The sequence below is a fragment of the Salmo salar genome, chromosome 14, assembly GCF_965601325.2.
Source record: "Salmo salar chromosome 14, fSalSal1, whole genome shotgun sequence".
NCBI classification, from domain to species: domain Eukaryota; kingdom Metazoa; phylum Chordata; class Actinopteri; order Salmoniformes; family Salmonidae; genus Salmo; species Salmo salar.
Genome location: NC_138304.1, coordinates 43,188,300 through 43,201,967, shown reverse-complemented (window position 1 = coordinate 43,201,967; position 13,668 = coordinate 43,188,300). Strand labels below are relative to the sequence as shown.

Here is a 13,668-nt window from a genome sequence, read left to right as displayed (position 1 = left end):
AGTACCTAGGGGTCTACCTGGACTGCACACTGTAATCAACACTTCAGTAGAAGACCTCAGAGGATCATGGGATAATCAAAACAGGTTTGTACAGAAATAGATGTTTATTTTCTCAATATTATGACTTTGCTTTGGGCCTTAATTTGTCTAGTAAATCCCTGCTGCTGTTCACGGAATAACACATGCACGTACACACACACAGTGCTGTAATATACTGAATCAAAAGTTTATTCTTCCATTTTTTTTTTCATTCATACCAATGTGAAGTAGCTATTCATGCAATGATGGAGACAAACAGAAAAAGTCGTGCCATTCATTTCACAGATGTTTTGATTCATTTTACATTTTAATTTGAGTAATTTACCAGACGCTCTTATCCAGAGCAACTTACAGTTTGTGCAATCATCTTAAGATAGCTAGGTAGGACAACCACATCACCGTCACAGTAAGTATACTTTTCCTCAATTAAGTAGTTATCAGCAAAGTCGGTGCTAGTAGGAAAAGAAAGAAACCGACTACCTTCTCTTCACTGTTCCAATAAAACAGTACTACAGATGATCCTCAACCAATTCAGGATCTTCCCCATTCTTTGTTCCTTAGCTCCACTCTTCTGATTTTACCACTAACTGTCTTTGGTAGCTGTTCCACAAACTCTATCTGTGAAGACGAGAAAAGTCGAAATACCTTATTTTGCCTTCTAATAGATATTGATCAAGCTTTTTTTCAACAATAAGTAGCTTTACAAAAGAATAACAATTACCTTGCGTGGATACTTGTACGGTGCAGTAACTTTCTTCACATACGTCTGTAATTCTTTCTTAAGTTGATCTTGATCTTGAGATTTGTACTCTGCTGTTAGAACAACAAATGCCTTCACAACCTGGAAAGATGGATGGCATATTAACTGGATTGTTTTATGTAACCTTTATTTAACTAGGCAAGTCAGTGAAGAACAAATTCTTATTTACAACGACGGCCTACCCTTACCCGGACGACGCTGGCCCAATTGTGCGCCGCCCTATGGGACTCCCAATCACGGTCAGTTGTGATACAGCCTGGAATCGAACCAGGGTCTGTAGTGATGCCTCTAGCACTGAGATACAGTGCCTTAGACCGCTGCGCCACTCGGGAGCCCAATTATAGTGCAATCGCTACAAATGATTTTGGGATTGAAGCCAATATAGGTTCATTTATAGAGATCTAACCAACAAGATAGTCCATAGTCTAACAACTTCTGAGCTCTGAAATCATCTGACTGCTTTGATTTTGGGTGAAGATGACCTATTTCATGGATTTGATTGATCCATCCATACTGTACCTCTCCTCTGATAGGGTCAGGGCTGCTGACCACGGCTGACTCAGCCACAGCCTGGTGTTCAATCAAAGCGTTCTCCACCTCAAATGGACCAATACGGTACCTAAACAACCAACCCAGACTTTAGTCCTATTCAGACAGGATTAGTTTTACTACGAATACAGTACCTATACAAACAACACAGACTTTAGTCCTATTCAGACAGGATTAGTTTTACTAGGGGAGGTCGTGTAATGTAATTATGTGCACGAGCACAAAACACCACATTTGTAACTATAGTCCCGTCCGAATCTGCCATGTCAGTCATTTTTACACGGCAGGAGAGTAACAATTCCAGCCAGAAAAACCTACTGTTTTTTGGCGAACTCCAAGGTCCTCGGATAACGCTAGTCCTGTGCGAATCGACTTCCCTGTGTTTTCAGAGAAATGTCTGAGTATGACAGGGGTTGCTTGCTCGCGGTTTGAACAAGAAAACAATAACTGATTCGATAAATTGAACGAAGTGCTCCACATAAGTTATATATAAATGGTCTACATGAATCAAATTTCACAGTGACTGCTTTTGTTTATATGTTTTGGGATTATGAATTGAACATTGTCAAATGCATCTGTAAAAAAATATTGGGCCTATTTGAAGCAAACGTTGCTGTTAATAGATCGCAAAGCAGCATACAACTGACCTAAACGTTTGGAAATGATAAGTTAACTTTCTCATTCATAGCCTTAAAACACATCTCAGGTGCAAGGGCACTGTTTAGCTCCCATCTGAAGGCTGGGGGACATTTAGGACGTACTGCAGATTGCTAAAATATTGTTATGATTATGATGACACTTCCTCAATTGAAATATTATGGCGACACGACACCAAAGCTGGTTTGGTGTGGTTTAGAAACGTGGGAACCAAGCTGGAGCCATCAGTGTGCCTGTATCACCTGGACATGTTGAAATATCTTCACACCTAGAATAAAAACCTCCAGGCTTCCGTCATAACTGTCAATTTATTGAAAAGAAGTCATAATTACAGGGGGCAGTTTGGAAAAAACGAATCCTGTCCGAATCGTCCTTTGGAATAACGGACATTCTGGAGTAATAATTATATAACCGACGTTCTCTAGTAATACTAGTCCCGGGCGAATAGGGTGATAGTCAACTAAACATTTTTGTTCAGTTTTTCAGACTCAGATTGAGCTTATTCATGGACTGTGAAGAACTTTCAATTGACATTTGTGCCCCATAGATATAGGTATAGATATAGGTATAGATATAGGTATAGATATAGGTATAGGTATAGGTATAGATATAGTTATAGGTATAGGTATAGGTATAGATATAGGTATAGATATAGTTATAGATATAGGTATAGGTATAGATATAGATATAGGTATAGGTATAGATATAGGTATAGGTATAGATATAGGTATAGATATAGATATAGGTATAGGTATAGGTATAGATATAGGTATAGGTATAGATATAGGTATAGATATAGATATAGGTATAGGTATAGGTATAGATATAGGTATAGATATAGGTATAGATATAGGTATAGGTATAGATATAGGTATAGATATAGGTATAGATATAGGTATAGATATAGGTATAGGTATAGATATAGGTATAGGTATAGATATAGGTATAGATATAGGTTGAGTTCCTGCCCGACTACATTGTTGAGACATGGCAGATCTTACAACGCCTGGATAGGTATTTAACATGTCAGCTAATGCTGCGTTCGTAATGAAGAGAAAAGTGGGAATTTACACATAAAACTGGGAGAAATGTTGAACGGCCCTCCAACTGGTAATTACTAGTGGGAAACTATCATCCTGAGCTCCCACATAGAGACCTCTGACCTCAACTACTAAGGAAATGACCTCGATAACAGCATTTTCGGCAGTTAAACGCAACAACAAAACATTATTTATAAAAACAATGTATTAATATAGTTTTTGAACACTATAATTTGTTTACAAGCACGATAGCTGTATTTTTAGTTTAGTGTTTACTCAGCTATTTGGCCATTAGTCAATCGGGGTTTCACAACAAGTTCAAAGCACGTGAACGCATCCAACTGGTATTTACAACTTCACAACTGATAAATTCCCACCTCCCACTTGGTTATGAACGCAGCATAATGACATAGCAATCTAATTCCCAACTGCACAGTCGTTGGTTGATGCATTGCAAGGTCTGCACATCTAGTCGGGCAGGAAGTCGACCGTAGTGTTACCCAGCTGATAGGATGACGTCATCAGCTCGACCCACGAACCACAAGTAGTCGTCCTCATCCATGACACCCCTGTCTCCAGTCAGGTAGAAGTCCCCAACATAGCACTCTGCTGTTCGATCAGGGTCACCCTGCATAGATGTGTATACAAATATTACAATATTAAGATGCAAGGAAACAAACCAAGTCTCAATGTATTTCAGAAGGTTCAAATCAATATCAAATTGAAGGACTAGTCAGTCAGTCAATCAATCAATCAATCAATCAAATCCAGGCTGTATCACAACCAGCTGTGATTGGGAGTCCCTTAGGGCGGCGCACAATTGGTCCAGCGTCTTCCGGTGTAGGCCGTCATTGTAAATAACAATTTGTTCTTTACTGACTTGCTTAGTTAAATAAAGGCTAAATAAAATAAAAATCAATGATGTGGATATTTTATCAATTGCTATTGGAAGAAAACAGACAGGGAGACCAAGTGGCTAGTTGACTTGCAGTGAAGTGGGTGTACATACTGTGTATTCAGTAAACAGGGAAAAGGGCTTGTGTGGTTTCACTCTGATACCAAGGTTCCCCTCCACTCCTCTGGGCAAGACATTACCGGCTTCATCTACGACCTGAGATAGGAACACAAATGCTGCCAATGTCTGCAGTTTGTATCAAAACGTGGAAACTTTATTGATTACACATTTGTTAATGCTGATGGTTTAGCACACATTACGCGAATGAATGACTCGGATAATCTTCAACACTGTTGTCTGTCGACTGCATATACCTGCACATCATACTCTGGTGAAGCCTTCCCAAAAGCCCCGGCTTTGATCTTCATGCCCTTAAAAGTACCAGCTATCAGTACCTGGAAGTGAAATGACAGAGAAGCTAAGACACCATTCTATGTGCAACCTTTTATCACCTCCAACTTAACTCACAGTTTCAGTTTGTCCATATCCTTCGTAGATGTCCAGTCCAGTGGCATTCCTCCACTTCCCCATCACCTCTGGGTTGATGGGTTCACCAGCACACAAACAATGCTGCAAGTTGCTGAAATTATAACTGACAAAAAAGAGATGTCTCAGATGTCAATAAGGATTTGGTTGTAATCTAAAAAGGAGCCATTATTTAATCAGTGTGTAAGCAAATACCTGGACATGTCCTCTTGCACTAGCATACGATAAGCAGTCGGAGCCGTGCAGAATGTGGATATGGGGTAGCTGGAGAGAGTCTTCAAAGAAAAACACATGAAATATCAGTATCTGTAATGACATGAAATAACAACATTTCCCCACTACATTCAGTCTAGCCATGACACACCCGCAGTAGAAGACACAGAGGAGTGAGAATGGACATGCAGGGCCCTCTAGTGGTCAAATGCAGTGCCTGCAGATCTGAAGCAATCCACTTCCCTCAGATTTGCTGACATCAAAGATGTAAGGGAATAGGTGTTGTTTTCAGACCATATGGTGTATGAACACACCACACACACACACACACACACACACACACACACACACACACACACACACACACACACACACACACACACACACACACACACACACACACACACACACACACGCACACACCACACGCACACACCACACTCACACACACACACCACACACACACCAGCACACCTCTAGTACAGTGTGACTGTCGAAGCGGGGCATATGGTGGATGAAGACACAGGCTCCCTGGATCCAGGGGGCATAGACACTGCTCCAGGCAGACTTGGCCCAGCCTGTATCAGATGTGTTCCACAAGACATCCCTCTCCGTCAGGTCCAACCAGTACCTCCACACAGACAGGAGAGAGGGAGGGAGAGAGGGAGTTCAGTTCAATGGGTATTATGTCATGTTTCATGTTTTGTGTGGACCCCAGGAAGGGTAGCTGCTGCTTTCAGAACAGCAATTAGAGTCAGTGCAATCTAAGTTCAACCCATGTTATGGTTGTGGCGTGGTTATGGTTGTGGCGTGGTTATGGTTGTGATTATGTTATGGTTGTGATTATGTTATGGTTGTGGCGTGGTTGTGATCATGTTATGGTTGTGGCGTGGTCGTGATTATGTTATGGTTGTGGTGTGGTTGTGATTATGTTATGGTTGTGATTATGTTATGGTTGTTATTATGTTATGGTTGTGATTATGTTATGGTTGTGATTATGTTATGGTTGTGGTGTGGTTGTGATTATGTTATGGTTGTGATTATGTTATGGTTGTTATTATGTTATGGTTGTGATTATGTTATGGTTGTGATTATGTTATGGTTGTGGTGTGGTTGTGATTATGTTATGGTTGTGGTGTGGCTGTGATTATGAAATGGTTTTGGCATGGTTGTCATTATGTTATGGTTGTGGCATGGTTATGGTTGTGGCATAGTTATGGTTGTGATTATGTTATGGTTGTGGCGTGGTTGTGATTATGTTATGGTTGTAGCATGATTGTGATTATGTTATGATTGCGGCATGGTTATGTTATGGTTGTGGCGTGGTTATGGTTGTGATTATGTTATGGTTGTGGCGTGGTTATGGTTGTGATTATGTTATGGTTGTGGCGTGGTTATGGTTGTGATTATGTTATGGTTGTGGCGTGGTTCTGGTTGTGATTATGTTATGGTTGTGATTATGTTATGGTTGTGGCGTGGTTATGGTTGTGATTATGTTATGGTTGTGATTATGTTATGATTGCAGCATGGTTATGTTATGGTTGTGGCGTGGTTATGGTTGTGATTATGTTATGGTTGTGGCGTGGTTATGATTATGTTGAAGTAATCTCTCGTGGACAGACTACGTAAACATCTGTGTTAACTGAGATGAATGTTGGAGGACCTACCTTCCATTGACAGTGAGGCCTATCCCATAGCTGCTGTGGCTGTGTTGGGTCATCTTAGGTGACCCTGTGGTCCCACTGGTGAAGAAGATGGTCATAGGGTCATCACTGCGAGTCTTCACACACTCATGATCGCTGGACGCATTCCTATGGAGAGAGTTTGGTCAGTACAGAGATGCTGAAAGTAACAAGCAAGGTGTAGATAGACCAAACCAATAGATCAGACACAGTGAACTGGAGCCTTTATGATCCCATCCAGACCAAACCAATAGATCAGACACAGTGAACTGGAGCCTTTATGATCCCATCCAGACCAAACCAATAGATCAGACAGTGAACTGGAGCCTTTATGATCCCATCCAGACCAAACCAATAGATCAGACAGTGAACTGGAGTCATTACGATCTCATCCAGACCAAACCAATAGATCAGACAGTGAACTGGAGTCATTATGATCTCATCCAGACCAAACCAATAGATCAGACACAGTGAACTGAACTGGAGTCATTATGATCCCATCCAGACCAAACCAATAGATCAGACACAGTGAACTGGAGTCATTACGATCTCATCCAGACCAAACCAATAGATCAGACACAGTGAACTGGAGTCATTATGATCCCATCCAGACCAAACCAATAGATCAGACAGTGAACTGGAGTCATTACGATCTCATCCAGACCAAACCAATAGATCATACAGTGAACTGGAGCCTTTATGATCCCATCCAGACCAAACCAATAGATCATACAGTGAACTGGAGTCATTATGATCTCATCCAGACCAAACCAATAGATCAGACACAGTGAACTGAACTGGAGTCATTATGATCCCATCCAGACCAAACCAATAGATCAGACACAGTGAACTGGAGCCATTATGATCCCATCCAGACCAAACCAATAGATCAGACACAGTGAACTGGAGTCATTATGATCCCATCCAGACCAAACCAATAGATCAGACAGTGAACTGAACTGGAGTCATTATGATCCCATCCAGACCAAACCAATAGATCAGACACAGTGAACTGGACCCTTTACGATCCCATCCAGACCAAACCAATAGATCAGACAGTGAACTGGAGCCTTTATGATCCCATCCAGACCAAACTAATAGATCAGACACAGTGAACTGGAGCCTATATGATCCCATCCAGACCAAACCAATAGATCAGACACACTGAACTGGAGTCATTATGATCCCATCCAGACAAAACCAATAGATCAGACACAGTGAACTGGAGCCTTTATGATCCCATCCAGACCAAACCAATAGATCAGACAGTGAACTGGAGCCTTTATGATCCCATCCAGACCAAACCAATAGATCAGACACAGTGAACTGGAGCCTTTATGATCCCATCCAGACCAAACCAATAGATCAGACACACTGAACTGGAGCCTTTATGATCCCATCCAGACCAAACCAATAGATCAGACACAGTGAACTGGAGTCATTATGATCCCATCCAGACCAAACCAATAGATCAGACACAGTGAACTGGAGCCATTATGATCCCATCCCATCCAAATCAAATCAGTCACATACACATATTTAGCAGATGTTATTGCGGGTGTAGCTAAAAACGTAAGTTATCTTTACCTCACCAGATCTCCAAAGTTCTTCCAGCCCTCTCTCTTGGTGGGGGACACCAGTATTTTGTGCTGCAGGCTGGAGCACTGAGAGGCCACGGCATCGAGCAGGGGGGCCAGGGACTCGTCTGTGATGACACAGCGGGCCCCGGAAGTCTGCAGCCGGTGGAGGATGTCCCTGGCTGTCAGCTGAGAGGTGCCTGGCAGCAGCACTGTTCCTGTGGGGGACATGGGACTTCACCAGGGACAGGAAATTTTCCTGAAGGGAAATCTTGGGGCCCTAGTCATAGCTAATGACAAGGCACTTGAATAAATAAGGTTGTAGGTTTTTCCTGTTCAGGTCAGGAAGTCAGATAGTATACCCAGCCCTGGGCATCGCATTTATATTTAAAATGTTTATTCATTTAGCAGCTTGTCTCCAAAACTATTTCAATTGAAATTGCCCCAAACATATTTATTGAACTAAACATATGCTATCTGATAGCATTATGTCTGGACTAGTGGTATTCAAAGTCAGGGTCACCGGGGGAATTTCACTGGGTCGCCAAATAAAAAATGGTTTTATTTTGGGCGGATCCAAAAAGGACAGATTATTTTATGGGAACAATATACAAACGTTATTGAAAAATATAATTTGACAAATAAAATTGTACTAAGTAAGTAAATAAATGTATGTATTGGTTCTCTTAGAGCAGGTATTCCCAAAGGCAATGCCGTCGGGGTACGCCAAATAAAAATGTGATTCACATTTTATTTTTTTTAAATGTATTTTTCTTTAATAAAAATAATTTTCTTCACATTTTCAAACAGTACATTTATATTTTTCAAAGGGGCTATACATTTGGGTGAGTTTTTTTCTCTCACCTGAGTTGCCTCGTTTCACTGCCAAAAATAAAATTAAACCATTTAGTGTTCAGCTAAATAACAACACAATGTCAAATACAGGTAGCCTAGTCAAATAATTATCATCCAATCACATTAACGGTTACTCTCTCGCGGGAAACCTTCACTCTTGCGCAGACATTTAGAAACGAAACATGACAATTTGAAAAATAAGCCAGAGGAATAGACGACTTTTGAGTAGTAAGACATGTATAAAAGCAACAGATACCATTAATAAGAAGGGGCTAGAAGTGTCTTATATGGTGAGCTATCGAGTGGCTAAGACAGGCTGTTTCACAACGCATCAGTGACACGGCAGGAGATGTTTTCAAACAATTACTGCTTCGCATACAAGCCAGTGAATTCTATGTGTTACAGCTGGTTGAGTCAACAGACGTGGCGGGTCTGGCACAGCTCCTGGTATATGTCCGTTATGTTTATGGGGGGGTCAATTAAGGAAGACATCCTATTCTGGAAACCAGGACAACAGGAGAGGATATTTTTAAAGTTCTGGACAGCTTTATGACATCAAATGGACTTTGGTGGTCGAGATGTGTAGGTATCTGTACTGATGGCACAAAAGCCATGACAGGGACACAAAGTGGAGTGGTAACGCGCATGCAAGCAGTTGCTCCCGACGCCACTTGGGTACACTGCTGCAGCATCCACCGAGAGGCTCTTGCTGCCAAGGGAATGCCTGACAGCTTGAAAGATGTTTTGGACACAACAGTGAAAATGGTTAACTTTGTTAGCAAGGGCCCTGAACTCTCGTGTATTTTCTGCATTATGCAATGATATGGGCAGTGACCATGTAACGCTTTTACAACATACAGAAGTGCGCTGGTTATCAAGGGGCAAAGTATTGACACGTTTTTTTTTTTAAATTGAGAGACGAGTTTAAAGTTTTCTTTAATGACCATAATTTTAACTTGTCTGACCGCTTGCATGATGATGAGTTACTCCCAGGACTGGCCTATCTGGGTGATGTTTTTTCTCACCTGAATGATCTGAATCTAGGATTACAGGGACTCTCCGCAACTATATTCAATGTGAGGGACAAAATTGAGGCTATGATTAAGAAGTTGGAGCTCTTCTCTGTCTGCATTAACATGGACAACACACAGGTCTTTCCATCATTGTATGATTTTTTTGTGTGCAAATGAACTCAAGCTTACGGACAATGTCAAATGAGATATAGCGAAGCACCTGAGTGAGTTGGGTGCGCAATTACGCAGGTACTTTCCTGAAACACGGACGACACAAACAACTGGCTCGTTATCCCTTTCATGCCATGCCTCCATTCCACTTACCGATATCTGAACAAGAGAGACTCATCGAAATTGCAAAAAGCGGTTCTGTGAAAATGTAATTTAATCAGAAGCCACTGCCAGATTTCTGGATAGGGCTGCGCTCAGAGTTTCTTGCCTTGGCAAATCGTGCTGTTAAGACACTGATGCCCTTTGCAACCACGTACATATGTGAGAGAGGATTCTCGGCCCTCAATAGCATGAAAAATACAGGCACAGACTATGTGTGGAAAATGATTTAAGACTGAGACGCTCTCCAATACAACCCAACATTGCAGAGTTATGTGCCTCATTTCAAGCACACCCTTCTCATTAACCTGTGGTGAGTTATTCACCATTTTTGATGAATAAATAAGGTTTTATATGTAAGATGGTTAAATAAAGAGAAAAATGATTGATTATTATTATATTATTATATGTGCCCTGGTCCTATAAGAGCTCTTTGTCACTTCCCACGAGCTGGGTTGTGACAAAAACTCACACTCATTCTTATGTTTAATAAATGTATAGTATAGTGTGTGTGTGGCAGGCTTACAATGATGGCAAAACACAACATTTGAGAGTGTGCTGACCCTGATGCTAGAGGGGGTACGCAGCTGGAGGTTGACTGTTTGAAGGGGTACGGGACTATAAAAAGTTTGGGAACCACTGTCTTAGAGAGATGAATATCTAATGAATTGAAGTTTGTTTGTTTGTTTATGTGAAAATCGACATTTCTTGATTTTAAGGTTGTGCCGTTAGATTTGGGGTGGGGTGGCCAGATTTTCTAGTGACAAAAATTGGGTCCCCAGAAATTCTGGAGGAAAAAATGTGGTCCCCGCTGATAAAGTTTCAATATCACTGGTCTAGACAATGCAATTTTGATTCAATCTATTATGAAGTCTTGGATTTCTTGACTAGATCTTTTCTAGCTCACCGGTTCTGAGACAGGCCACATTGACGAGCCACCACTCTGGAACCCTAGGTAGTACCAGAAACACCCTGTCCTGCTGGTTGAGACCACAGGCACCTGACAGAACATTGGCCAGTCTTCTGGAATGGAAGCCCAGCTCCTCAAAACTCCACCTCACCTCCTGCTTTCTGTCATTCACCCACCAGAAGGCAGGGTTAGATGCTTTCTCTCCTTTCTGAAATAAACAATGGTGATTTCACATTTACATTTGAGTTCATCTGAAACCGTAAAGTTTAATGTAGAACATATCCCTCTGCCAATATGAATGATATGTCAACTATCCTGCTACCTACAGGCGGTCATCATGATGATGTTGTCATAACACTGACATAACACGTCATTACGAGTTATAACAACTATGTCACAGTCAGAGGGTTCAAGTCAAGTGTTGCCATTTTTTTCATTCCCCCATGACAATATATGCAACGGACAGTGCTTGACTTGGGAAGGAGCTCACCTGAGCTGAGTACCGGCACCTGGAATGTTCTACTGCCTGAGCTCCTGCACCTCTTATAGAATATTAACTCAACAGTATTGTGGAGTTCCTGCACCTCTTATAGAATATGAACTCAACAGTATTGTGGAGTTCCTGCACCTCTTATAGAATATTAACTCAACAGTATTGTGGAGTTCCTGCACCTCTTATAGAATATGAACTCAACAGTATTGTGGAGTTCCTGCACCTCTTATAGAATATTAACTCAACAGTATTGTGGAGTTCCTGCACCTCTTATAGAATATTAACTCAACAGTATTGTGGAGTTCCTGCACCTCTTATAGAATATTAGCTCAAAGTAATGTGGAGTTCCTGCACCTAAATATAAACAGTACTGGCACCCAAAACGAGTACCAAAACCTATTCCATCCAAGTCAAGCAATGGAAATGGAAGTTGAAGGTTAGATAAACAAGGTATACTCTACCTTTTCTTTCTCTGCCCACACATCAAGCACATCTTCCGCAAAGTTAAAGTACTCTGGTATCTGGAGGCTGTATTGTTGTTTGATACTCTCATAGTCAGTAAAGTTTTGAGGACGAGATACCCTATGTCCACGGATCTGACATTTAAAGTTACTTGGGAATATACTGAGCGCCTTCAGTTGAAAGGACACTTTCCCAATGGCCCTCATCTGCAAATGGAGAAAAAAACACTACTTAAGTATTGACTTAATAAAATACTGGTAGATGCAGCAGGAACAATGCAGTTCAGAGCAAGAACAATCTCTTTCTCTCATTTTATGCATTATGCAAATGACTTTGAAGACATTCTTACGAGTTATATTAAAGCCATTCAGTAGAGACAAATTGTGAAAGTAGTATTTTTATGCCAACAGTTGACAAGCAGAGAAGAACACAGTGCAGAACTTATAAAGTTGATACATTAAGGTATCATAAAGTATCATGCTTAACTTTAAACCCCTCTCAAACCTAACGTTACCTCTCAAATCTCCAAGATGACCTCAAATCGTCGTGTTGTTTGCGGTTTATGTTGCTCTGTCTGCGGGCTGAAAATAAGGAATGGCGCCCAAGGAATTTCTCCAGAAAGGGTCGAGTGAAAAGGAAGGAATTACCACGGCTGAACTCAGACACAGGGAGAGATCTGTCCATCCATGGACTGAATGAGTAAACTATTAAAATCTGCAAGACCAGGAAGTAGGCGCGGTGTTAGAAGTGTACATGTAAAAGTCAAAACGTGTTTACTTATTTAGAGAACAATTGAAAGGAAACCACTAATATGTTTCAGACCAAAATGAGAGTAATATGACACCACAAAAACATTGCTTATTAATAGTCTTTATGGTTATTATAGCGCCTACTAAATATGTGTTTTTCTGTCCAAAATATGAGTCTACCGTGCAGATTAGTTGGCCCCCACGCTGGAGTTCGTTTTGCATTGCCCGGTGCCATTGGTCCTTAAATGAAATCATCACCCACGAACTGGCCCAATCTGTCACAATGTAGCCTAACAATTTCTGCGTCGTTTTACACTAATGAAAACGGCACAGTTAATGTCATGTGATTTCAAACGGAGCGGAAATGAATGAGAGTGAAAACATTGTTCCGACAGTAGTAGGCAGACGTTTTCCAGGTGTATTTGCAGATACAGCTGATCCTGCTACACTCTAATGTAGGTTCATTAAACGTGATTGGACGGGATATCATTCCCCAGGATGCTTTGCGCGGAGTGTTAGACGGTTTCCTGTGAGCAGCACGTGGAATATGGATCATGCTCCAATGAACAGCTAGCCTATATTTTCCTTTCCTTTCAATTCAAATTATTTTCATGAAAACTGCATGAAGTGAGGACATAACTGACTGACGTAAGCGAACAAGAGTTTACAATGCCACATGGGCATTCAGTGTAAAATGTAGCTTGATAGATAGATAGATAGATAGATAGATAGATAGATAGATAGATAGATAGATAGATAGATAGATAGATAGATAGATAGATAGATAGATAGATAGATAGATAGATACATAGTGACTATAATAGACAGTACAGTATGTAAACACGTTGTGGTATTGTCCTTGGTTTAGACTAGCACAGCCATAACCTGTGGCAGTCAT

At 41.0% G+C, this 13,668-nt stretch overlaps 2 protein-coding genes across 3 annotated transcripts in view; one reads left to right on the top strand and one right to left on the bottom strand.

Moving 5' to 3' along the window:
• Positions 1-205: 205 nt before the first annotated feature.
• Positions 206-13,178, bottom strand: acsm3 (acyl-CoA synthetase medium chain family member 3). Its single transcript, XM_014141219.3, has 15 exons — positions 12,951-13,178; positions 12,536-12,735; positions 12,021-12,227; positions 11,064-11,274; positions 7,969-8,176; positions 6,367-6,510; positions 5,174-5,330; positions 4,682-4,761; positions 4,469-4,592; positions 4,315-4,395; positions 4,055-4,156; positions 3,546-3,673; positions 1,319-1,418; positions 761-880; positions 206-657 (listed from the first exon to the last, which is right to left on the bottom strand). Exons 3-15 carry the CDS (start codon positions 12,225-12,227, stop codon positions 571-573), a joined length of 1,749 nt encoding a protein of 582 aa, XP_013996694.1. The 5' UTR covers positions 12,536-12,735; positions 12,951-13,178; the 3' UTR covers positions 206-570.
• Positions 13,164-13,668, top strand: part of ece2a (endothelin converting enzyme 2a) — a 246,308-nt gene continuing 245,803 nt past the window's right edge. The window contains exon 1 of one of the 2 annotated variants that reach the window (XM_045693622.2): positions 13,164-13,418. The gene's annotated coding sequence lies outside the window, so the exon portion shown is untranslated. 2 annotated transcript variants of the gene reach the window in all.